This window comes from Capra hircus, chromosome 15, assembly GCF_001704415.2.
Source record: "Capra hircus breed San Clemente chromosome 15, ASM170441v1, whole genome shotgun sequence".
Lineage (NCBI taxonomy): Eukaryota > Metazoa > Chordata > Mammalia > Artiodactyla > Bovidae > Capra > Capra hircus.
In genome coordinates, this window is record NC_030822.1 from 8,704,163 (window position 1) to 8,732,009 (window position 27,847).

General features: G+C 45.4%; 1 protein-coding gene across 2 annotated transcripts in view; it reads right to left on the reverse strand.

Annotated features, from left to right (window-relative positions):
• Positions 1–27,847, reverse strand: part of EXT2 (exostosin glycosyltransferase 2) — a 142,023-nt gene that overhangs the window by 47,398 nt on the left and 66,778 nt on the right. For both annotated transcript variants that reach the window (XR_001919203.1, XM_018059215.1), the window contains exon 9: positions 4,424–4,613. Coding sequence is in view for 1 of the 2 variants with exons in the window: in XM_018059215.1 (XP_017914704.1) it covers positions 4,424–4,613 (190 nt within the window). In the remaining variant the exon portion in view is untranslated. The remainder of the gene's footprint in view (positions 1–4,423; positions 4,614–27,847) is intronic.

The following is a 27,847-nucleotide window of genomic DNA, read 5'->3' on the forward strand; positions in this document are numbered from 1 at the left end:
CTTTGGTATCCCTTCTGTGGAACACGGGAACAGGAAAGTGGCTAGCCAAAGAAGCATTATAATTACTCCCTGCCTTAAAGCAGACAATTCTGATATAGGATTTTGATACAGTTTAAAAAAAAAAAAAAAGGCCAGGAATACAAGGTAGGAAAGAAACACGTAAGTGAAAAAGAACAGAAGACTTGTATTTTTCTTTCCATTAGTATTTTCAAAAGAATAAGATTTATTTTTCTGCCTCTCTTCAAGCCCCTGATAAGAACCTGGTTGATCTGCATAATCCCAAATCAGAGACCTGACAAAGCATGATCTCCCTGCTGCTAAACAGCAATCTGAATAGAAACAGTGGGGCTCGGGCACAGAGCATGAGCTTTGGATCCAGAGAGACTTGTGTTCATTTCTGTAGATCTCTGATGTGTGTGTGTTAGTCATTGAGTTGTGTCCGGCTCTGTGTGACGCTATGGGCTGTAGACCGCCAGGTTCCTGTGTCCATGGAATTCTCCAGGCAAGAATACTGGAGTGGGTTGCCATGCACTTCTCCAGGGGATCTTCCAAACCCAGGGATTGAAGCTGGGTCTTTGCACTGCCGGCGGATTCTTTACTGTTTGAGCTACCAGGGAAGCCCTAGGGCAAATTACTCAATTAATCCGAGTTTCACTTTTGTAAATGGGGATATTATCAGCTTCTTTCCGGTTTGTTAGAAGCACTAGAGACAATGCCTGTAAAGCACTGAGCACAGTTCCCATTCCTCGGATATAAAAGGTACACAATACATGTTAAAACAACACGGTATCATTCTCACTCTCACAAATGTGTGCACTGGTTCAGTCGTGTCTGACTCTTTGCAGTCCTTTGGACTGTAGCCCGCCAGGCTCCTCTGTCCATGAGATTTTTCAGGAAAGAATACGGGAATAGGTCGCTATTTTCTTCCTCCAGGAGATCTTCCTTACCCAGCCATCTTCACAAATGGATTCTTGTAAAGTCTTACAAACTTCACTTCACCTCTAACATTTTGAAGAGGTGTAGACAGAAGAATATGGTGTGACTCCTTAGGATGCAGAAGGAAACAGTGTCTCAGCTATAAACCTCGGGTTCTTACCCCACTGCTTGGCCCAGATGGGGTCTTTTTCCTTACTCTTTTAACTTCTAAATGCATGAATTGTAGCTTGTGTCTCATCCTGTGAATCTGTAGCTGGCAAAATAGAAATGTCACCTTCCATTCACACAAAGTAATCTGAAAAATAAGATTTCTCAAAAACATTGCCAAATTTATGAAAAACAAACAGCTGAGCCAACTGACCTGATAACTTTACAGTTCTGAGCTTTAGTCCAACTTGAAGGAGAAAAAGAAGTCCTTGTGTTAAGAATTTTTTTAAAAACATGTATTGATTAACAGTTTTCTCCAAGTTGGATGCCAGGAGCCATGTAAGCTAGGAGAATTCTCCAACTTGGCAAAGGTACTACGAAATGTTCAGGTTGTCTGATGATGACCCCAAGTCCATCCTGGGGATCACTGTCATACACAACCACAGATTCACAAAATCAACCATCAGGTTATCTCTGCACAAATCTCAAGCTCCCTCCAAAAGTTCTCAACCTGCCTGGTGAACAGCGAGTCCCCAGACCCTCACTCCCTACGGTCCCAGGATTCAGCTGGAAGGAAGGGCACTCCTGCTTCTGCTTCTCAATGGCCTCCATCCTGATGGACCGCCCTGAAACACTCAGCCAATCCCATCCGGCCTATTAAGAACTGTGGAAGTAGCAACCCGAAGCTGGGGTGGCCATAGGGGAGTTCCCTGAGATCAATTCAAATTTAAAAGCTGAAATCAGTTAAAACAGAAGGCTGAGTTAAACCTATCTGAAATGTACGCTGTAACAGCTTCCTTCAGGCTGAGGCCAGGGGCCAAGCCTAACCACCTCTATATCCATCAAGCTGGGAAACTGAAAAGCTGGGGTCGGAGGAGGGCAGTGGCTTGCCTCTCTCATCTGACAGAGCTCAAAAGCAACGTGACGAAAGCTCGCTGGAAATCTCTATTGCCTAGTCTAAGTGTTTACCTAAACTTCAAACCCAGCAATTTAGACTAAAATGTAACCAAAAAGAAAATACTATTTGGTTGGGTTGGAGAGTGAAAAAAAAAAAAAACAAAAACCCAGTAGAGGGGAGGGATTTCTGCCTGCACTAATCCTCCCAGCAGCAGACATGTTAACCACAATATTTATTTTAGTAAATGTAGAGAAAGTGAAAAACATCACTTTTGCCTCTAATATTTCAAAGCCTTGGACTTGTCTTTTAAAAAATATATATGTTACTAACGCCATACATGAAAAATCAGATGCCTTTGCTGGCACGAGGGCCAGAGCTGACAGCCCCATGTACCAACTGAACAAACACCCCACAGAAGATTAAACACGGTTCATGTTCTCCCCAAACAACCACAACGCCAGAGCCAGAGCCCTGACCTAAAAACCACTGTTAGAAAAAGAGCTGGTCCAGCCCCTCAATGTGTCAAACTTTGGGCCTCAACAGTTGAGGGCTCTCTTTCCTCTCTAGTGCCAAAATATTTCAAAAATAAACTACACTCTTGGTCATGACATTCACCACTACACTTTGGTAGGGTGTACCAAAAATTAAAACTGAACACCCAACTCCAGAACCTAGGTTTGCGCTCTTGCTTTTAGAGACGGCAATGTAGGCAGGACCTTAGACCAAGAAGGAAGAAAACGATTTCTCTTTTCTCACAGTTTGCAGTGATACTTGCTCCAAAGAAGTGACTCAAAGCCACATTAAATAAGTCACTTTACACCCAAAGTGGCTGACCCAGGTTTCTAAGGAGAAGCCTCTTCTGCACTTAGCAGCAGCACTGCCTGTCTGGGCAGGAGGGTGGGGTGCAGCTGGGGGGCTCCCGCCCTGGAAGCTGGTAGCCTCGGCATGCAGGGGGGGTGACTGCAGATATGACACATAGCTGTTCCAGCTCCGACCAGAGACATGCAGCCTTCCTTCTGAAACACAACCCGTTCTTTATGAATGAAGACACAGATCAGCAATGCAGTGCCTCCAATCCACCGCACTCTGGGTGGACCTGGGGCTCTGATGACCCTCCCTGCTGTCCCGTTCTGTCCCCTCGGCCTCCTCCTCCTCCCCTTTCCCGTCAGTTGCATCCTCTCTCCCTCTGAGAAGGTGCCAACATCCTCTTTTTTCTTCTACCCTTTTCTGTCCCCTTTATTGAGAGTCAAACAAACAAAACAAAAATCCAAGAATGTTGGGAGGAAAAAAACCTGGCACAAAAAATGAAAATAATAACAACAATAATAAACGCCATGTGCTTCAGGGCATACTATGGGGCTTCCTGTAAAATAGCTACTTTGTTTACTAAACTGTGGCTCCCTGAATCTAAAAAGCAAGTATTGATGCAGAGAACAAAAGTCCCACCAAGGAAAAGATTTTAAAAGTCTCAAGAGGGCATTTAAATCCTGATTTGCCTCACAGACAGAAGTACATTCTTCTCCCAGCCTAGACTAGGGATCTACTACTGGGGTTTCCAAGGTTGACTATCCCGACTTCAGTATAACCAATTAAGCGGGAGCAGCCATAAAAAGTGCAGATGCTACTGTCAGGCAATCAACTAGACCTTATCGGTGGCAGTGGCGCACATTACAAACTTCAAACTCATTCCTTGCTCTGATCCATCAGCAACTTCCTGGCTTTAACAGGCTATAAAGGGCAGGGGCTTTGAAGTCCCTGGGATTAGGATCCATAATAGACGGGCTGAATGAGAAACGAAATGCAGGCGGAACGTACATTATGCGTCCTGAATTAAAAACAAATCCAATGAATCAAACAGGCTCAGCCTGAGCTGCCAGTCCGCAGATCATAGGGGTGGCCAAGGCAAGGGACAGAGTGATTCAGGATGAGCTGGTGGGAACTTCCAGCGAGGGGTCACTTTAAGGAGCTGATTCAAGCCTGGGAGGGCGCGCTGCGCTGACTCTGCCCATCAGAGGTGAGGCCGTCCTTTTTGAAGAAGAGCACCGTATCAGAGCCGAGATAAGGAAGGAGAAAACTAATGCCTTTTAAACTGACTTTTCATGTAAACAAATCAGCTGAGAGGGCTGAGGGAAGCTGAGATCTGTTTTCCCAAGACTGATGGTCTTTGATCCTATTGATTCCTAAGCCCTCAAACACTTGTGGCTACAGAGCATGCCATGGGCTAAGAGTTAAACGGGCCACCCTAGAACAAGAACAAGATGACTGGGAAAGCCAGGGGCATGCTGCCTCAGGAGCGGCATTACTGTTGACAAAGCAGGAAAGTTCATTTAAGACAAAGGCTGCAAATCATTTGTCCATCAAAAAAACTCGATCCCATTGAGACGAACACAAAACGTCCAAACCTGGCCTTTCCTGGACACATCGTCTCTCCACTCTTCTTACCTTCAGGAGGGTTTTTATTCTGATTGTTCCAGACGACCAGCAGCTTGGATAGGCTAGGCACCTTGGACACTTCGGTGATGACCCGGAAGAGGCTCTCCACTCGGTCGTAGGTGAGGACAATGGCTGTGAAACCTTGAGATTGCGGGGGGATGAGGGGGAGGAAGAGAGGGTTGCTCACACTGCCCCACTTCTGCAAGAGAACAGATTAATGTGGGTCAGAGAAGGATCTAGTAACAATGGTGCTGGTCTCTTTCTCAGAATCATCAATAAACCTGAACATGGGAGACTCGATGTAGTTTTTACCATGACCAAACAAAGAGGCAAGCAACTGTTCAAAGTCTTCCCCACCTCAAAATCTGCACTGATGCTCTTTAAATGAGTTTGGCTCTGATACCCTTAAAAAGAGGAGCAGAGAATTTTTGCAGCTAAGAGATTTTTAGTTAAACATGGCAGATTAAACACATGCGTTTATCTCCATTCCATCCCCAAACCCACTAAAACGGCAATTAATAGATATAAAATATAAATCTACCCAGACAATGAAATGGGAACAGAGATAGCAGCTGATGAGCAGCATCAACATGCTTCTGAAAGACTGAAAGGGGCTGGAGAAGTGGTGATGGAGCAGAAGGGGGAGAGTCGCAGTCCAAGTACCACAAAGGGGGTGGCGAGGCAGCAAGTCAAGCAAGTCCCAACTGTTAGCCCACAGTGGCCCGGGGACTGTGCTCGGTGGGACCTCATGAGGTAAGAGGAGGAGGGTGAGCATAGGAGCAACAGCTAAAATAGGGAGCAGCAACAGGCTCAGGGCATAAGCGTTCCCATCACCTGCCCACTCAGCCAGAAAACTATGCTTCTTCCTTACCCACGCTACAGAAGGGAGGTTGATTCTCTGAAAAACACTAAAGCTCTAGACATGGAAACATAGGTACTGACGAGAGGGAAATGCAGTTAGAGCTTATATTTTGAATGAGCTCTATGGCTTCTTCTCTCTCTAGCGACCCAAACACTAGCAGCCATGTGGTTTACTTGCCACTCCATGACCTGACAACGAAGCCCCATCACCTTACAGGGAGGTCCCACCACCTTACAGCCAAGCCCCACCATCTTACAGCCAAACCCCACCATCTTACAGCAAAGCCCCACCACCTTACAGAGAAGCTCCACCACCTTACAGCCAAGCCCCACCATCTTACAGCCAAGCCCCACCAACTTACAGAGAAGCTCCACCATCTTACAGCAAAGCCCTATCACCTTACAGCCAAGCCCCACCATCTTACAGAGAAGCTCCACCATCTTACAGCCAAGCCCCACCAACTTACAGAGAAGCTCCACCATCTTACAGCAAAGCCCTACCACCTTACAGCCAAGCCCCACCATCTTACAGCCAAGCCCTACCATCTTACAGAGAAGCTCCACCATCTTACAGCCAAGCCCCACCATCTTACAGCCAAGCCTCACCATCTTACAGCCAAGCCCCACCACCTTACAGCAAAGCTCCACCATCTTAGAGCGAAGCCCTCCGGTAACAAGCTTCTCTTAAACAAAAAACTTTTGATCAGCTCTTTAGAGCTTCCACAGGTCCTAGAATCAGACATTTCAAGAACACCTTCAGCATGAACAATAGGAAACAAGTGAACAAGAAGAAAAACAAGAAGCAGAGAAAACAGAACAGAAGAAGCAGGGGGCGGTGGTTTAGTTGCTCAGTGGTGTCCGACTCTGTGACCCCATGGACTATACAGTCCATGGAATTCTCCAGGCCAGGATACTGGAGTGGGAAACCTATCCCTTCTCCAGGGGAACTTCCCAACCCAGGGATTGAACCAGGTCTTCCGCATTGCAGGCAGACTCTTTACCAGCTGAGCCACAAGGGAAACCCAATAATTCATGTACTAAAACAATGTCCCCATTTAAGGTATACAATGGGTTTTGGTATATCACACTGTTAAATTTTAAAAACTGGTAAAATATAACACGAAACCTGCCATTCAAACATCTTTAAGTGAACAATTCAGTGGCATGAATTACATTTACATTCATTTGTTTTTACATGAAAAGCCTAACTTTAGGACCTAACTTCAGCTTCACCAGGAGGAGGCTGAATATGAAATGGCCTATTATTCTGGCTGCTCACGCTCCTTAGTCTTTTCATACTCTGGGATTTCCAAGGCTTCCCCTGTCAACCTCATCCATATCACTGATGGACAGCCATCACCACGTCTATGACGACAGCTGTGTGCCAGATGTGACAGTGTGGGGCAGGAAATGCACACAAGCACATGGGCTACACATGGATGGGAACTCAGGGAGACTGAGTGGGGTTTCTGGAGTCCTAATGTCGTCAGGATGTTAAAGCCAAAATGTCCACAACAGGCCATAATTAAGATTTCACAACCAAGAGACACAACAGGAAAGACTATCTTCCTAAGGCTGACTTCTTGCTTCCACAATATCACACCTGGGCATTAAGCTGTGGTCTTAGGAAGGTGCCTGAATCTTAGTGTTTCTACCCTGCATCCGATCACCTTTGCAGGAGCACCTTTTCATTTTCTGTTCCTGTCTTACTCATCACAGTTTCCTGACTTGTATGGAAACGGAAGTCAGGAAGTAGCCCTGTGCCACTAAGCCACAGTTAATCACCAAGGCTCATGGTCTCTCTGCCCTCACCAACCCAGCCCACCCATCAACCCCTCCCAACACAAAACTCATGTGCTTGAAAATCCTCATTTTAAATGGAAAAGAAAAAAAGTTTTTAAAGAAGTATGTAACATAATTTAATATGTGATGTCAAAATAGTCAAGATTCACTAAACACCTTGGTTTCCCTGATAGCTCAGTTGGTGAGGAATCTGCTTGCGATGCAGGAGATACCAGTTCGATTCCTGGGTCAGGAAGATCTGATGGAGAAGGGACAGGCTACCCACTCCAGTATTCTTGGGCTTCCCTTCTGGCTCAGCTGGTAAAGAATCCGCCTGAAATGTGGGAGACCTGGGTTCAATCCCTGCCTACTCCAGTATCCTGGGTTGCAAAGAGTCAGACACGACTGGACGACTTTACTGTGAGGCACTGTGCTTTACGTACATGATCTCATTTGAGCCTCATGACAACCCCAAAATAGATGGCTACCACTCTCATCTTACGGATGATGAAACTGTGGGATCAGAAATAGTGAATGATGCCTAATCATTTGCTTTACCAGTCCAGGAAGGAAAGAAGAAATAGCGAATGATGTTCATGGTCATATAACCTGCACATGACAGAGCAGGAAAGCACCTGGGCTGCCGACTCCAGAACACCAGGATGTGGCGTTTCATAGTCCCTCCCCAGTTTGAGGTAAGCATCACCATTTATAGACTCTGGAACTGTGGGAAACTCCAGAGCTTATTACCTGTAGCTCTTCTCTGAGAAGAGAAATGCTGACGGTTTTCTTGATTCTTGATGATCAAATCTGGGCCAATAAGTAAGAGCCCACCTAAACACTATGATTTCACAGGGTACATGGAATAAAAACATACCAAATACATAACACTGACACAAAGGGAGCACATAAATTTAAAAAGGTAAATACACCTCTAACACAGGAGGAAAAACTATTAAACCTCCAACAAAATGAGGTCTGTTCTTCAGGAGAAGTGGGGAACGCCAGCACACTTGCATGCCTCTATGACATTCAAAAGAGGGGAAAAATTCCCGGATAGATGCAAAGCTTGGTTTCAGAAAATGAATCCCTTGGAATTTAAACCCCCTGAAAGGCATCACAGCTCTGGTTTCATAGCGCTGCCAGGAGAAGAAACGAAGTCTCTGGCAAGACAATAGATCCTGTCTCATCCCGTATGCCAGCTCCCTTCGGGAAGCCGTTGGTTATGGGATGCGGGAGGAGATGAAGGGTGGGTGGGTAATGGACAGTAACTTCTCTCAGCTCTCAATTTTTCCACACGGCTCACGCGCATGCCAAACAAAGCTTGAAGACTGGAAAAGCAGAAACAGCAGCATACTGGGGGAGACAGGGCACGTAAAGGAGCGTAACAAGTTCTGAAATCTTGCCAACACTTTCCCATAAAACACAGGCGTTGAGATGAACATGGGGGCAACACAGAAACTGCTGAGCATGAATCTACTGTGTTACAGGCTTGACACTTTACTGTAGGACATGCCATCAACAATGCTGCTGCTGCTGTTGCTAAGTCACTTCAGTCGTGTCCGACTCTGTGCGACCCCATACACGGCAGCCCACCAGGCTCCCCCATCCCTGGGATTCTCCAGGCAAGAACACTGGAATGGGTTGCCATTTCCTTCTCCAATGCATGAAAGTGAAAAGTGAAAGTGAAGACGCTCAGCCCTATCCGACTCTTAGCAACCCCATGGACTACAGCCTACCAGGCTCCTCCATTCATGGGGTTTTCCGGGCAAGAGTACTGGAGTGGGGTGCCATTGCCTTCTCCGCCAACAATGATGTAAATACCTTCAAAAAAGTGAGCCAGCACATTTGAGGTCAGTTTTAGAACCACATGTCCTTAATCAGAACCCAGGCTCTTCACTTACCAGCTTCATGGCCTGGGCAAAGCACTTAACCTCTCTTGCACCTCTGTTTCTGAATCTATAAGATCACGTTAAAACTACAACTCTTCTAGGTACAAGTACAAGGGTTAGTCGTTCAGTTGTGTCATACTCTTTGTGACACCATGGACACCAGGCTCCTCTGTCGATGGGATTTCCCAGGCAAGAGTACTGGAGTGGGTAGCCATGCCCGACCCAGGAATCCAACCTGGGTCTTCTGTACCGCAGGCATATTCTTTACCACTGAGCCATGAGGGAAGCTCTTTTCTAGGTAGTGTTACTTAACACAGTAATTAAATTATTAACATGTCTTACTTATTATTTCTTAACAATCTAGATGTGGTTAATAACAGTAACAAGGTAATAAATGTAAAGTGCCTGACACACACAAACATTTGATAAAGGACGCCAACAGGTGGTCTTATGGGAATAGCAATTTCCCTGGGATTCACTTTCTGCAGGTCTCAAAAGCGGGGTAGGAGGTGGCTAAGTGATCATGAGCTATTTTCCAGCCACTAGGATTTTAAATGAATCCCTTCTTCCTCTCTACCTTTACCTCACCATGCTCTGGGGTCCTGGTTTACCTGGATTCTTCTTCCTCTCCAAATACACTTTCCATTTTCATAATTTTCTCTTTTCTGTCCTATTCATTATATTTTAGCTATCGTGAAAGCTTCATGAAAACCAGAGTCATAACGGCTATTAACACCCAGCGCCTAGCACAGTGCTCGGTGTGACTCAACAAAAACTTGCTTAAAAATGACTAAGCCTAAACTGTGTTCTTTCTGTTCTCTGTGCATGGGTGTGAACAGCTAATGTACATTCAAATGAGTGACATCAAAGCTCTGAAATGGTTTCCAACTTAGTTCATTCATTTTAAAATACTCATCCACAATCTTATCGTGCTAAGTATTCTGAAGAAGTGTATTAGGATATTTAATAGTGTGGATCTGGAAGCTGACATTTACTGTGGTGTGGAAAGCCTCGTCTGTGATTCTCAGTTTCCTCACCTGTAAAATGGGAGAGCCTGACAGCACCTACCTCCAGATCATGCACGTGAGCACTGAGCCCAGGGCTCAACACAGAGCTCCAGGGATGGTGAAAGTGAAGTGACAGTCAAAGTCACTCAGTCATGTCTGACTCTTTGCGACCCCACGGACTACACAGTCCATGGAATTCTCCAGGCCAGAATACTGGAGTGGGTAGCCTTTCCCTGCTCCAGGGGATTTTCCCAACCCAGGGATCGAACTCAGGTCTCCCGCATTGCAGGCAGATTCTTTACCAGCTGAGCCAGAAGGGAAGCCCAAGAATACTGGAGTGGGTAGCCTATCCCTTCTCCAGGGGATCTTCCTGACTCAGGAATTGAACCAAGGTCTCCGGCATTGCAGGCGGATTCTTTACCAACTGAGCTTTCCGAGAAGCCCTGAATGAACTGAGCTATCAGGAGAACTAGGAACGGTAGTTGAAAGCAAACACAAAAAACTAGCTCGCTCCACTTCATATTCTCATCTGCCAAAACAACAGTATTAGCAGCTCAGCAATCACTCCATCACTATGATTTCTGGTGCTCATTCATTCAGTCAACATTTCCTGAGCATGAACTATAAGCCAAGAATAGGGTTAAAGATGCAAAGACAAATTCCTTCTCCTCAAACAGTTCAGAATCTGGTAGGGAAGACAGCTAGGTAAAAAGACAAATTATAATGCAAACAACAAGTACTAAAACAAGGTCCTCAAGTCCCGTGGGCCCAGGAAGATCCAGTCACCTCCATCTTCCTGGAGGAGGTAAGGAGGGGATGGAGCTAATCAAACAGCCGCAGGGCAAGCCGAGCGGCGAGTGCTGACGCCTGCTTCCTCGCCCGCCAGAGGCAGACTCTGCCAGGGCCAAGGCTAGGAGGAGGGAAGGGGAGCACAGACAAGGGACCGCGGACTCAGGCAGACTAAAGCCACATCATGAAAAGCCCATGCAACAGAAGTTTCTTTTTAAGTCTCATGATTGGTTTTCTGTTGATTTGTTTTGAAGCTTTCTTGTCCAGAGTATTGTTTTACTAATAAATTAACACGGCTACCTTCACGTTCTGTCTCAAAGGGTCAGAAACAGGAAACGCTGGTCTGCAGCTGGGCTTCTGTGCTGGGTGCCTCTCTGTCCGTCCGCAAACATGATTCCATTTGCCTTTGGAGCCCGGTGACAGCGAGGAGAAAGGCAGCTTTAATTGGGGTGCGTGCCTTCATACAGACACTCCACTCCGCTAGGGTAAGGTCAACAGACCAACCCCCAGAGGAAAAAAAAACTTACTGAAGAAGGACATTTCAAAAACAGCGTTTAGTCACCTCTGAAATACCGTTAAGGACCGACCCCCTGCTGGCTGACCAAAGAGAGTGTCTACAGTCTGGGACCTCCTGACCCCACTTTCTGCAGGAAATCAAGCAAATTTAAACCTCCATAATTTACTCAAGACTCTGACTTCTGCCAGGGAAAAGGCAAACAGCGCTGGCAATTAACTCAGCAGCCTGATTAAACCCCCATCATGGCACAATGGGGCACGAAACCAGGCCCCCAGCAACAGAGGGGCCAGAGAAGGCAGAGCCCCGCTACCACAGCTGCAGCCCGCTACCACAGCTGCAGCCCGCAACCACAGCTGCAGCCCGCAACGCTGGCTCTCAAGGAACTTTCGGGTACGCTCAGTGAAACTCTTCACTCCAAGATGGGAGGCGATAGCAGAGGAGGAGTGCGTGCATGGCGCGTTGAGGCCAAATACCTCCTTCATCCAGCACTCCCCCTCCCCCTACTTCACTCCTCACTCAAAACAAACATTCTTCAGGGAAGCTGAGAAACCCAGACTGTTAACTTAATCCACAACAGCCATGCCAACTGTCACAGCAGCACGCCCACTTTCGAGAAGTTCTATCACATCGCTTATCCTGGAGCGCCCTGGTGAATGAATTAACAGCAAACAGACAGACCAGCGAGACAGACTTGTGGGTTCAGGTGGCAGGATCTCTTGAAAGAGAAGCCTTGGGAGATCAGGCTTAAAGTCCACCACCAGTTCAAAGGAGTCTTCTCCTTCAAGCAAGGGATTCCAACTCAACTAACTAGGTGTGCCTTTGGCAGTCTTACACACAGGGAAGTTGTCTGGGCCCTTCCTGCAATCCTGTTTTACTTCCTTGGTTGAAAGGTCATAGGAGCCCTACGTGAGCCTAACCAAAACCATCCTGGCCAAAGTTACCTACCAGACAGAAACTGGAGGAAGCTGGTGGGCAAACTGCTAGAGCCATTCTGAAAGGGTCTTGCTGGAACTACTGGAGGATTATAAAATACACATTCAAATATCAACGAAAGGACTCTCTCAACCTACACCAGGCAAAACCCAAACAGAAGAAATCAAGTTCAAAGCAGGATGATCCAAAATTTAATCCCTATTATAGCAGAGGGTTTTTTTTTTTAATGTCACTATGTATAATGTCAGGTGACAAGAAGAGAATTAAGCAGATATTTGAGTCCACCCATATTTGATTTAGATGAAGGTTATTTTGCCAGAGCAGAAAAGTGAGAAGTCAAAGGAGAAAGGAAAAGAAGAGAGGACAGGCTTGTTACACAGAAGCTTTCAAGCCCCTGGTTATGAGCAGCCTTACCTATCCCTACCTTGATCGAAAGGGCAGTTTTCATGGTTGTTTTGAAGTTATCAACCCTTACCTCAATGTGGTTTCAATTATGAATTACCAGACTAAAAGGGGGGGGGGAGCTTTGATTTATTCTTTTTTGCTCCAATTATGCATGATGTGTTTCCACTGAAGACTTTGAAAAGTATTTCATCATGCCTCTCATCCTGCAGTGGTCAAAGGGCAAAACCAAAAGGAGTTAACCCTTTCATTTTTGCCTCCAGGTTCAAACAGCCTCCCTATCAATGGACATACGGCAAGGCCTTTGAAGCAGAGAGGGCAATGAAAGGGTTAAGCATTAGCATCACATTACTAACGTGCATAAGGGTAGTGTCCCCTGTCCAAAATGGTGAGATGATATTTATGTTAATGGGTGCTGGGAGATCTGAAAGGGGCAATCAGTGACGTGGCCCACACTGCCTTAATCATTAACCCTCTGCAGCTTCTCTCTGCAGCACAGCACTGCCCTGGGTGTGTGCTGACTTGGGACGCTGGAGAATGTGTGCCCAAAGAATGTGTACCAGCAGGCTCTCTTAACATGGAGAGGGAAAAGATTCAGGGACAAGCCTGAAGTCTGCTTGCTGCACTGCGTCTTTGCCTCATCCCACCCATTAAAAAATACCTGACTGTTCTGAAAAATAAGGAGAATGCTGATGGCTAAATCTCCCTGACTTGACATTAAACAGACACATGAGAGATGAAAATCGAAGGCTAGAAATCCCTTTCAGTGCTGTAGACACAACTAAGGAAGATAGTTAAATTATCAACTTAGAATTCTTACAATTTATTTACAGTAATGTCCTCACAAATCAGTTTTCTGTATGTTGGTCTTAGAAGGGGTCTAACCACATCTGGGTGGACTGGAGTAAACAGGTACTGTGACTCTTTAACATCCAAAGAAACTGAGCCACTGAGACTAACTCAGGGTCACAAGAGCAAGCCAGACCTTTTCACTGTTAGCCTCTTTTTCCTCTAGATGTGTTTCAGGTCAGTTCAGCCGCTCAGTTGTGTCTGACTCGGCGACCCCATGAACTGCAGCACACCAGGCCTCCCTGTCCATCACCAACTCCTAGAGTCCACCCAAACCCATGTCCATCGAGTTGGTGATGCCATCCAACCATCTGATCCTCTGTCATTCCCTTCTCCTCCCGCCTTCAGTCTTTCCCAGCATCAGGGTCTTTTCAAATGAGTCAGCTCTTCACATCAGGTAGCCAAAGTATTGGAGTTTCAGCTTTAACATCAGTCCTTCCAATCAACACCCAGGACTGATCTCCTTTAGGATGGACTGGTTGGATCTCCTTGCAGTCCAAGGGACTCTCAAGAGTCTTCTCCAACACCACAGTTCATAAACATCAATTCTTCGGTGCTCATCTTTCTTCACAGTCCAACTCTCACATCCATACATGACCACTGGAAAAACCATAGCCTTGAGCTAGACGGACCTTTGTTTGGAACCAGTCTGTTCTTCCATGTCCAGTTCTAACTGTTGCTTCCTGACCTGCATACAGGTTTCTCAAGAGGCAGGTTAGGTGGTCTGGTATTCCCATCTCTTCAGGATTTTCCACAGTTTATTGTGATCCCCACAGTCAAAGGCTTTGGCATAGTCAATAAAGCAGAAACAGATGTTTTTCTGGAACGCTCTTGCTTTTTTGATGACCCAGCGGATGTTGGCAATTTGATCTCTGGTTCCTCTGCCTTTTCTAAAACCAGCTTGAACATCGAGTTGTGTTTAAAAGCTCCTTTGTCTTCAGTGCACTGCAGTTTCACTCTGACTGTCCAGCTTGTGGTTTGCTGGTCTTCCTAGCTCTGACATCTACTATCATTCAGCAGCTCTGGAAAACTGTCCGCTATTATTCCTTCAAACACGGGCCTCTTTTCCATTGTTTCTCTCTTCCTCCCGGAACTCTGATTAGACCTATGTTGGACCCTGGCCCTCTGTTCTCCACGTAACTTCAATTCTTTAATGTTTTCTGTCTCTTTGGGCTGCATTCCGAACCACTTCTTTGAATCTAACCATCTGAAGTGTCATTCAGGCTCTATGTCACGTCTAACTCTTTGCAACCCCACGGACTGCAGCATGCCAGGCCTCCCTGTCCTTCACTGCCTTCTGGAGCTTGCCCAAGCCTTGCAGCTGTGTTTCTGCTGGTTCTCGCGCATGATACTGCCTTATTTCTTTATGGGGTTTGCCTTATTTCTTATTGTGGGGTTTTTGTTGTTGTTGTTGTCGTTGTTTTACAGTGAGCTGCTCATTTTCCACAGACCCTTTAATTATTTGAGAGCTGGACTGAAGATGAACCCCTCCAGGGAGGGTCTGTGTCTACTTCTGCTGGTCCCTATCAACTCAGGGCCACCTTCGAGGAAATTCTCCTCTTCAGGTTTGTTTGGAACTACACCTGTAGTACGAACATGGACCACAAACCATGTGAAGCTGGCTTATGAAGGCAGTGCTCAACAGCAGGGTCAATACAGACGTGCTCTTCTTTACCCCTTCACTCAAGAGGCTCTTTTAGCTCCCTGGCTTCACCCAGGAAGCTCCTGATAGATTCTCCAACTTGCTCAGGCCACACACTTTCTCTCCCGCTCCCCTGCTCCCTGCTTCAGACAGTCAACCAGGCTGAGGCTCCACGCCACCGAACTCTGCAAATGTCTGCAGTGAAAGCACCTCCCAGGACACCTGGCTTCACTTGTTTAGGGTCAACAAGTATCTTACTTTTCACCCAGCTTAGCAACAGGCTTTATCATACTTCATTCAATATTTTTGTTGTTCAGTTGGGAAGGTCATTTAGCATACCTAATCCACCAAGAAGCCAGTGACACAAGTCTTTCTATATTTACGCTAATAATCTAATTAGGTGCTATTGTGTTTCCCGTTTAATTTCAGGGCCAAGTCTGTGTGCAAGACAAAAACAATTACTGCAACAATCCTATAACCTATTATAACAGATGGAATGATGGACTGAGAATCTCTGCGTCAGACAAGTCACCACACTTCTGCAGACCTCCATTTCCTCGTGTATGAAATATGCTGATGGAGAGGCAGATCTTAAAAATAAACAAGACTCCCCTTCTTCATCTACAAGAATGGAGCTAGCAGAACGCTACTTTGGGGATGCAAGGATTCAACAACAGATAATACACAACAGAGCCTATCTGGGTACAAAACTGTGCCCTCTGCAAATTTCAGTTTTGTTCTCCAGAGTCCCATCCAATTCTAGAATGTATGTTTCCATGTGACAGAACATTACACGAGCAGCCTTATATCAATACCACTTACAAAATGCTCCCACACGCATTACTTCATTACTATCTCACAACAGTCCTGTGAAATAAGTAATGGTGCATTTTATAGGTAAGGGCAACAAATTTTAAAGAGATAAGAAAGCACAATGTCAGGCTCCTAAATGGTCTGGAACTCCGGTTGATTCCAAAATGTCCTTTTCAATGCTTCGATTAGTAATTGGTATTCAGTCACTAACCACTACCCTATTCTTCTGAAACTATTATTGCCCCCTAAACCCAGGCCTACAGATGAGCAAATCGCTGTGAAGAGACATTCGGTAAGTAACCTCAATGTACTGGGATCATCACCAGGAAAGAAGGGATTAAACCTTGCAATTCAAGTATTTCTGAGCTATTGTTAGCTTTCTGAAATCTTACAGGTTAAACCCATCTGAGTACTGCTCTAAAAATTCCAGTTACTATCGGAGTTTTAGCTACTTAACTTTTTTCTTTATATAGCATTGAAATTCACATTTGGCTCAATGCCTGCCCTTCTTCTATAAAGCCAAACTACTGTCAAGAAGAGCGGGAGGGTTGCTCCTGATTGCTTTTCAGGTAGCAGAGGAAAAAGTTGACATTTTATCCTCTTCTTGCTCGGAAAGGAAGCCAATCCTTTATAAGAACCCTCATCTGACTGCGGCTTCCATCAGTGGGATGGACAGAAGCCAGTTAAATGGCTCAACCTAAGCCGTATTCAAAGAATCTAGATGAGAGAGGGTTTCATATGCTGCTGCTTTTAATAATTCATGAGTTATATCAGTCTGCAAGTAATAAATTTCACTAAATATATCTGTGGTAAAACGGTTTAAGATACTGTCTAATCAATTAAATGGGTGAATACAATAAAGTAGGAGCAAATTCAACATGTTGTTGATTTTACTGGTTCTTAACTTTGTATGTTAAAAATAACAGTTCAGCTGTTTGATAGTAAAAAACGTGGATTATTCTTAAGACACAGTCTTCAAATTCACCATCCTCATCCCTGGATCTGTTACTTAGTAAGTATACCAAAAACACTTTAAAAAAAAAATTAAAAACTTCAGTGAAAAAGCTAGTAATTTCTCTGATTCAAGCAAACAGGTTGATCTATAATCCCAAGTGTTCAAGAATGCTAATGGCGACTCAAAACACTACTTCTCACGAGAGGTGAAACAAATTTACAGTTTCATCTGGCTATCCCACACCTGAAATACTCAGTTCGAAAGACAGGGTTCTTCTCTGGCCTGCGCGTAAAAATGTTTGCTGGTGGCCCACTGACTGTATTTCAGAGGTCAGCTATGGTATGAAGGAAGACATCACTAGCTTGGTAAACAGACACTCTTGGGAAAGATTAAGTTATAGCTTGTGGCCTCCAAGCTCAAAGTACCTACACAGTTATGACCAAGAAAATCAAAGCTTTTGCACAGTTTTGAGCTGATAGGAGTATTAAGGTCAATACAAAGTGGAAAGAACAACCTCTAAAATGCAATCATTTCTTAACTTCTCTGGAATTCCAATAAGGTGTATGTTTTGTCTACTGTGTTTTAGCTCTGCTTCCTCCTGGGGGGAAGAGAGGGGGAGCATGAACCACAGGGCACAAAGGACAGGCAGGGAATCAACAGTGGGCAGGAGCTCAACATATCTGGGGAGGCAAAAAAGACAGCATCTCTTGCTGGACAACAGACAGAAATGTAGGATAAAATATAACAAAATTTTTTTAAATATTCAGGAAATGGAAAGTTGCCAGGAACCCAAATCAATGAGCAAACTGCAAAGAGAGCTGAAGGCACCGTGGGGAGGCTGTCACTGGGTCTAGCGGCGCAGGGTGTGCACACTCATACCCACGTTGGACGAGGAGCACAGCTTTGGGCACGGGGGCAGAGGGAGCTGCCAGTGGGACTTACACACCAAGCCTGGACCCTTGAAGGCCTGTACAATCAGCAGAAAGGTGGTCCTGAAAGTCCCTCCTAGAACGTGGACACACAGAAAATCATCTGTCCTTTTCAACCTGAGTCTGGATGGGGGATGCTTCCAACAGAGGCTAGCCCTCGTACTGGTGTGGGGTTTAAATGGACCCTCCCTGTGCAGTATGGAAACCTCTGACCGAGAAATTAATGTTAAAAAGTGATTTATCTCTGCAATACCTCCTGGAACATCTGGAACAAGCCACAAAACAAGAACAAACTCTCTGGAGAAATACCTTCTTACTCCCAGGTGGTGAAGATTTCTATAGAAAACCTCACCAGAGATGAAACTCACATTCCAAAATTACAAAACATATAGGGAAAAAATGCAACAAGAGCAACAGGCAGTAGACAAATGACAGGATTAGAATCTATGAGAAATTTTAAAATTGAATTATTGCAGAATATAAGGTGAATATCTCAAATAATTAAGATACAAAAGGGTGAAGTGAAAATCTATATAGGGAAAAAAAGATACTATGAAAAAAGATCAGGCAGACAGATCTGAAAAATAATCAGAGCTTCTAGAAATAACTACTAAAATTTTAATCCCAATGGACGGGTAAAAACACATTGGACATGGCTAAGAAAAGAGCAAAATAGATGAGAAAAAATTTTCCAACATGCAGCACAAAGAGTTAAAAATGTGCAAAACATAAGGGGGAAAAAAACAAACTTGAGAGACACAACAACAGAATTAAAGAGGTCTAACATGCATTTAATAGGATTCCAAGATCAGTGAGAATGACAGATACATAATATTCAAAGAGAAAATGACTCAGAATATTCCAACACTGATTAAAAGACACAAACCCTCAGGTTAAAGAATAAAAATCACTCTCAAAAGCAGATAGAGAATGGGAATTAGAAATTACCATTTGGCAACCATTATAACAATTGATTCAGACAAGAAATCATTGGTGGATGCTAAACCTAGTAAAAGTTTGAGGAGTAACAGGATATTTACACAGTCTCAAAGTATTTCCTCACAAGACACATTAAAAGAAAGAGTAACTTCCCACTGGAGAAACCTCTGAGTGAAGTTATCATGACTACCAACAGGACAAATTGACATCATGTGTCCTCCAATGTGATACACCAAGAACCAACGTTACTTCTGTGACATTCCTGCCAAAAATACTTAATCTGAATTTCAATAATTTGAAATGGAATGCATACTTTAATGCAAAAGCATCAGACAAATCCAAACCAAGGGATACCTTCCAAAATAACTGACATGTTCTCTTCAAAAAGACCACTGTCATGCCAGACAAAGAAGGACCTGAGAAACTGTCTGGTAGAGGCTAAAGAGACACGACAACCGGACACATGGGCTGCCTGAAATCTTCTTCTGCTGTACTGGACGTTATGGAGGTAACTGACAAAATCTAAGCAAGGTCTGCATGTGTGTGCTCAGCTGCTTCAGCGGTGTCCGACTTTTTGTGACCCTGTGGACTGTAGCCGGCCAGGCCCCTCTGTCCATGGGATTCTCCAGGCAAGAGTACTGGAGTGGGTTGCCATGCCCTCCTCCAGGGGATCTTCCCAACCTAGAGATTGAACCTGCATCCCTTATGTCTCCTGCACTGGCAAGTGGGTTCTTTACCACTAGCGCCACCTGGGAAGCTTAAGATCTATAGGTTAAATAATCATATTGTATCACTTTTTATTTACAAATAATTTGGGTGATTTTATGAGACAGATGTAGGAGTAAAGGTGCCTCATATCTGTAACTTCCAAATGGTTCAGGAAAAAAAATACATAAATATGAATGTATATGCATTTGTGTGCTTACACACACACAGAAAAGAATAAAGGAAATGTGGCAAAATATTAGTGTTTGATGAAGGGTGTGCAGAAACTATGCACTGGTTTTGGGAATTTAAGTCTAAAATTATGTCAAAATAAAAAGTTAAAAAATATACATAATTTTAGGTCTGTTTGAGCAAACAAACAAAAGCCAGATAAAGGAACATAAACTGCCTAGCAAAGTGTGGAAAGCTAACCCTTCCAAGGATGATGGTTAGCAGACTGAGAAATGGGAAGGCCTAGGTGTCTAGGGAGGAGGACTCTGAAAACAGGAGTAAGAAAAGTTGGTTCCGAGATCCCTTAACCCTACATGCACAGGCAGGTCCATGCCCTCCCTGTCCTCTCCACCCACTGCATCTTAGCAGGAGGCTTATTCTCTGGAGAAAATGAACTAGAGAGACCTCACACTCCAGAGACACACGCCAGCAGGATGAGGCGCCACACCAAATACGGCAGATCCGGAGATCACCCATCGTATGAAGGATGAGGCCCGGTCTCCTTCCCCATCCTCCTCCCCAAAGACACGCAGCCCAGACTGACTATCCATCCTCGCCTGCTCCCAAGGGCTGAAAGAGTATCCTTTGGGTCAGTGAACCAACCCAACAGAAATAACCTAGGAGTACCAACAACGGGGTAAACAGTTGAGTCCCCGTCCATAAACTTCAGTAAAGCCCGAAAGTTGACAAGCCAAACCACGCACACAGAGCTTCCCATCAGTTTTCAGCGGCTCACTCAAATACGAATAGACTGCTGAAAAACATCAGGTATTTGAAGAAAGTTTCCAATATGAAAGACAGAAAAGAAAGACCTGATGATGGAATTCAAAGGAAACAAATAATACAGGGAGCTTAAGACAAATAAAAACAAAACCACAAATATCTTCAGAAAGTACCGTATCCTTAAAACAAGAATAGGAAGCTATAAAAAAAGATTAAGTAGAAGTCAAGTAAAGACTTAGAAATTAAAAGTGAACAAAAACTTTAAAATGAAAAGTTAGAAGATAAAATTGAGAAAATATCTAAGAAATTAAAACAAACAGTCCATTAAGACAGAAAGAAAAGATAAGAAAAATAAGGATCAGTCTAGCACATTCATCATCAAGGTAACCCAAGTTCCATCCAGAAAAGAAGAGAGAAAATGGGGTGGGGGGTGGGGTGGGGCAGGGGAGATATGAAATGTGAAAATTTCCTTATAAAGGGCCCAAATCAGTATCCAGTGAACAAAAAAACACTCATACCAGGGTGTATCATCATTAGTTTCAGAACACAGCATTTTCCAGGAAGATTAAAAGTTTCACACAAAAGGATCAGTAATTAGAATGACATCTCAGGTTTTTGAGATTAAAACAGGAAGATTAGCGGACAATGAAGCAATGCCTTTGAAATTCTGAAGAAAAGCCACCTCTATCAGAATGTTATACTAGCCCAAGCACAGCACTGCACACAGCTATTAATCAAGGTGAAAGAGAATAGATGCATTTTCAGACATGCAAAGTGACAGCAAATTTACCCCCCAACAGTCCCTTTTCTGGGGAAGCTACTGGATTAAAAAAACAAAAAGAAAGAGGATGTTAGAACTTGAAAACAAAGAATCCAACAAAGAAAAGAAAAGAAGAGAATTGCGAGAATCATGGTGAACAGAGAATTGAGGCTGACCTCTGCACAGGAGACCTAGAGAGCAATCAATCCACACTGGAGCTGCAGGTGCAGGCCACGGAAGAGAAGGGTGGGAGGGAGGGAAAGAGAGAGGGAAGGAGAGGGGGAAAAGCCCATAGTTCGCTTGCACTTGACCATTTCACTCTTTCTTTGGAGAATTTGGTAAAAAGCAGTGATAGGAACATGGAAAACTAAGAGAGTGTTTTTGTTTTCTTTTTTTTAAAGGCAGCTATGCATTTACTCCCTGTAAAAAAAAAAAAAAAAAGTCATACAAGAAAGGAAACATAACCATGTTTTACTACTTGGTTCCACTGACACCAACAGTTATATAGTCCTAATAATGCAACAATAAACACTGCTCTAATGAAAAATGACGGCACTGCCCCACTGGTAAGATGAGAGGGAAGAGAAACGTGCAGAGGAAGAGGCAGGAACAGGAAACGGAGCACTAACTCTACGGAAGTAGGGAGACAATGTCTGTGATAGAGAAGTTAAAAAAACAGCACTATCAGCATTTTATGAGAAGATAGGAAAATAAATATCAGAGGAGAGCTGAGGCAGCTGCCCCTCGGGGATTGGGCCTTAATTTTAGTTACAGGCGTTATTTTATAATTTGACTTTTTAAACCACACATGTGTTATGCCATTCTATTTTTTTCTTAAACATGAAATTAAGAAATATAGCTGAGAGATAAAACAGGACCAAAAATCAAGACTCAAACTCCAGCTGGAGCAATGCGGGAATTTTTCTCCTCTGCAGCTGTAATGACCCTCTCATTAGAAAAATTACACTCAAATATTAACTGATAGGTCTATGTAAACAGTATAGGATACGAGAAATAGAATTCATTACCCCTGATGTTGTGATACCAGACAACCCATTTTCCCAGTAACCTCTGCTACTGAACCTCTTAAACTGACTCGCAGGAGAAAGAAAGTGGGCCCTGAAGCAAGGGGAAAGGGAATCGGATGTGCCAGTGAGTGACAGCTGGTGTGTGAAGGATGGCTCTGCCAAAATACCCAAGGTGTTCTCAATTCATCTGCTGCCAGACCAAGCTCCACGGCCTCCGAGAAACTACTCCACTCGCTGCCCTCCTCTATGGGACATAAGGAAGCAGTCAGGTGTTGACTCATGAATGCCAGCATCATAAAAGTGAACTCTACAAAAGCCCGGGTGGGTGGGGAAGGTCTGCCTCCAGGGAAACTGCGTGCGCGGCTTGACCTCCGCCACTGCTGGAGTCGCCATGCATGCATGGCTACCCGGTCGCACGAGTCTCCCTCTCCAGGAAGGATGCTCTGATTGACAGGACCCCCTCCGCAGCACCCCCTGACTTTGGCCCTTCCTGTGCCTTACTTACCCTCCCCACCTGGATCTGGCCTGCAACCTCATCTTTCCCACGTTACTATCTGACCATCAGAATTCTTGGCATGGGGCCCTGGGTCAAGCTCCTGGGATCTTCTTGCATCTCTCGCTCCTCAGACCCAACTCGGCTTTCTTTACTCCATGACCTGAGCCCTTCAGGCTTGTTTCCGCAGAAGCAAGTACAGCTATGAGACAATTCAATGGCGAAGGCACCTCAAGGGAAGGCCTGGCACTGGGGGCAGGAAGGCGGGCCTTGTGTGCAACTGTGACCCTGTAAATGCGGCACCTCTAAAAACAAGAGACTCCAAAACACTTAAACTTACTTAAAATTCAAGCTAAAATTTCTGAATTCCATACATACTTCAGCCATATCTGTCTGGGCAGTGGGAGGAAGAAGGGGAGAAAATAAGCCAAAAAGGCCTCCTGGGAGAGGGGGGTGGGCAGGGGAGGTGTTCAAATTCCAGAGACACATTCCACAACCTGGAAGTTAAAGGGCAGGGAGTGGAGTTAAAGAGACTGAGGGTTCTGCTCCATGCATCTGAGCTGGCGCTTCTTCGGCCTGCACAGTGATTTATAGCTTGTTAGTATTTACAGCTGAGTGATATTTTCAGCAGCTTATACAACCACAACCTCTGTGAATGAGGAGGGCTGCTATCTGGACATCTAAATACCAGTAGCCCTGAGTTCTTGTAGCTGAGACAGATGTGCGCTTAGCCCAGGCTCTGGAAGCTTCTAATCAAGCTCCAGGGGTGCAGAAGAGGCACTGGATGGGGGGAGAGGGAGCGCCTTCTCCAGGCAGTGAGTCAGGACACACACAGTGAACCAATCCCACATCAAAGCACAGCCCCTGGACTAGCTACTTTGACACTACTTGGGAACTTGCTAGAAATGCAAATCTGAGGACCTCACCCAGACCGACACCATCTGAAACTAGGGGTGGAGTGGTAGCAATCTGCGCTTTCAAGAGCTTTTCGGGAGCTGACACGTCCTGACGGAACCGCTTCCCCAAGAACTAGGGGCAACAGCAGGCTCTGCTGCACCGAGTCCACAGCTCTGACCCTGCCCTTCACGGGTGAGGACTGCCACCCGAGCAAGTGTTCTTCTACAGTCCTCCCGCCTGCTGAGCCTCCCCCCTCTATCTTCAAAAGCTGGACCCAGGCTTACAGGATGCCTAGGTGAGTGCATATAATCCGTGTCTGAGGCCTGGCTTGCAGCGAAGCCGCCACACCGGCTAGATTTCATAGGAACAAGTTCTTGCAGTCACCCTTATTCTTATGCTGGTGCAACAACCCATTGTCAGTCACTTCCCCACTTTTCAGTTCGCCAGGTTTTCTGTCAAGAGCTACGGGACCCCAGCTGTCCCCTTTTCTGTTGTTCTAGGTCCAGTACAGTCAGTGTTAAAAAAAAACAGCCTCGGTTATCTATACTAGTGTTATCTATGACAACAAATCTGAAAAACTCTGCCAGAAGGAACTAGGTAAATAAAATTTACCTGCTCGGGTAGCTCAAATGGTAGACTCCACCTTAAGTGCAGGAGACCTGGGTTTGATCCCCGGGTTGAGAAGATCCCCTGGAGGAGGGCACGGCAACCCACTCCAGGATTCTCTCCTGGAGAATCCCACGGACAGAGGAGCCTGGCGGGCTGCAGTCCACGGGGTCGCACAGAGACGGACACGACTGAGCGACTGACACTACCAAATCACGTTAGGACATGATGACGAGGCGGAGTACAACCCTTCTAATCATGCTGTACAAAAATAACACAGGAAAATATTCCACTCTACGTGATTTTAGGATTATATTACGTTTATTATTTTTTTTAATGGTCACTGACAGGATATGGTTTTGTTGGCACAGGCCAGAAATCCAAACACTCACGGCTCTTGGCCCGCTCCATATCTGCACATCCTCAATGCTCCCGGGCTTCAGTCTGTGTCCTCCCGACAAGCTCATGTCCCACAGGCGATCAGAGGTAAGCTGGGGGAGGGTGTCCGAAGAGACCCCCCCCAGCCACCCAGGCCAGGCCCAGATCCAGGCACCAGGCCCGCCAAGGGGGAAACCAGAAATGGCACATGCCTGAGAAGCTATACAGGCGGGGAGTGTTTGGGGAGATGGTAAAGTTTTGCTGATACTTTCCAAAAAAAATAAAAAGGTGGGGGGGGGAGAAATGAAAGCCTCAAGAGACCGTAAAATGCAGGCATCCTTGACAAGAGGAGCTAAAAAATTTAATGATTAAGAACAAATGTGTCATCCCTCACAAAGAAACTTGCATTTGGTGAGAAATTCCTTCCAAAGAGAAGATTCGAGACAAAGGGCCCATCTCTCCAGACTGGACCACCACTCTGCCACTTTAAAGTTGTGCTCCAGAATGACCTACTCAAACGTTTTCACCGTCTGAGAGTGTAGCACAAGGCAGATAATGTAATCGGCCCACGTTCCGGTTACAAACGAGGAAGGCAGAGCATCTGGTGATACAGGCTCTGGGTTTCTGCACGGCCGACCACCACCTCTCCGTCTTCACCATGCACACACAAGCCTCTTCTTTTTTTTAACATTAAACTCAGGCAGTGGCATCTGGCCAAAAAAAGGCTCTCTGCTCTCAGCCCTCCTCTCCAGCTGAGCAAGCTCAGAGCATAGCTGGAGGCCCTGACTGCAGATCTTTGAAAAAGCCAGGCCAACCTTTGATTTACTGACTGAGATCCACACCGACTCCCACCTCGGGGTGCCTGATATGGTAAATTTGATGGAATCTAGAGGGGAGACTCCCCTGCAGCCTGGGCTCATAGTAACCACATCGAGGACAGGTTAAGTATTTCTGAAGGGGTAGGGGGGAAGTTAACTATAAATAAATCAACGCTATTCAGGCTTTCTGTCAGTTGCTTTCACTGAAGAAGCAGAAATGTACAACCTACAGCTTTAAATCAGGGCTCTCATCACCTGAGCTCCTAGAATGTGGTAAACACTAAATTCCCCTTAAGAAAGCAAAATAAATAAATAAAGAATATATTTTCCAGTTGCTTATTCAGATCTATGCTTTTTATACTCATCTTCTTTCCCAAATTGAGTCCAGCATTCTGCTTTGTCCTCAATTAAAATATGCCTATTTCAAAACTATAAAACTTCATATACTATTTTCTCCTAGTCTGTATTCTTATGAAAGACAGAGACCAGAATCTCAACCATTTATCCTCATACACTTTTCTTGGAGCTTTAGATAAAAGTACAGGAAAGCGCCCACTGTCTCCACATTCTCTAGCTGGGTCATGATTATCCCACCTGTATGAATTCTCCTGCAGAGCAACAGATGTGATCTTCTTTGTCTCAAGCTTGTACCATATGCTCAGAAGAGTGGAAATGTTTCAGCCCGGAGGAGGCTCAATGGCTCTCATAAAACTCCGTAAGCCAGTCAAGACATTCTGTGGGTAGAAGGCCTGGGCTCCCGCTTGTTTACGCAACCTGCCCATTACGTGACCTTGGACGAGTCATCAGGCTCTGTGAGCCTCACCAGGTCTGCTTCAGGGATGAGAGGGAATCTTTTGCTTTTCTTACCTTCCCAATAACATGAAGGTCAAATAAAATAAAGGCTGTCACATCAGCATGTGAGTGAGCTGTGGATGGTTCACGTCCTGGAAATTCCACCCTCCTCAATCCCTCCTTCCTTCTTTATGTATAAAGGGCTTCCTACCTGAATTAAATTGCTCTAGGTATTATAAGGAATACCAAGATAACTCAGAAATTCCCTTAAGAAACTTAAAATTTTACAGGAAATTATACTTCTATGGATGTTAAATGGCAGGAAAGAAACAGATAATATGCTTTAAGATTTACAAGAGGGAAAGATCACTTTCTGTAAGGGGTCCAGGAAAAAATCTCATGGAGAAAGGGGTACGTGGTCAGGGCCTCCGAATAAAATGCCTAAGACCAGAGGGGATGGTGAAGAACAGCGCCCAGTGAAAGGAGGAATGGTCACAGGGCACAGGGAGAGAAAAGCAGAGAGCAAACACGGGAAGGGCAGCGCTGTGGAGCCAGAAACCTAGTGCTCCCCAAAAGGGACAGAAGGAAGTCAGGCTAGAAAGGAGGCCTGGCGCTGGGCTGCGGAAGGCCCTGCTGCCAGACCACGTTTGGACTCCAACGCCACCCTGGCCCGCAATGCCCGTGCACTCGCACTCCCTATTTGGACAGACAACACCGTGCTCCTCACTCTTCCTAAAATGCCTTCCCAGTTAGCACGGCCGGTGGTCCCTGGTATCGCTCACATTTGGTGGTGGTTTAGTCGCTAAGTTGTGTCCAACTCTTTGCGACCCTATGGACTATAGTCTGCCAGGATCGTCTGTCCATGGGATGTTCCAGGCAAGAATACCGGACTGGGTTGCCATTTCCTTCTCCAGGGGAACTTCCTGACCCAGGGATCAAACCCAGGTCTCCTGTCTTGCAGGCAGTCTCCAGCATGGCAGGCAGATTCTTTACCAACTGAGCCACCAGGAAAGCCCCATCGCTCACATTTATCCTCCCTGATTCTCACATTTATCCTCCCTGATTCTCACATTTATCCTCCATTGATTCTCACATTTATCCTCCACTGATTCTCACCTGGGTTCCTGAAACAGTCTCCTGCCTTTGGCCTTGTCCTCCTACAACAGAATCACCCTCCACACTGATGTCAGAATGACCAAAAATGCAATCTCACCACATGACTCCTGTGGAGGTGCTCCGCTGATCTCCCATCACCCACCGGAAACATCCCAGTACCTCCCTTAACATGCCAGGGGTTTGGCGATCTGGGCCCTCGGAAGGCTCCACCTTCTCCGTCTCCCTCACAAATCCTTCACTCCTGCCACACTGACCCCCTCAAAGTTCCTGAAGCCGCCATGCTCTCTTGTCCCTCTGACCTCTGAATTTGCTGCTCCTTCTGGATGGAACCAGAAACCCCCAAATTCATTATTCTTGGCCCACCCCCTCCCTGTATCACATCTAACGCTCACTTGCCTGAGTCTCTGTCCTCCAGAGAACCAGAGGTAAGCTGCGGGAGGGGGAAACCTAACTTCCCCCTTTCTCACACAACACCTACCCTTCTCTTTTAACACTTAACAACATCAAATGTAGGTCAGTTAACATTGTTCTGGAAGCAGCAGCCAAGGCAATTAGATAAAAGATAACAAAAGGTTC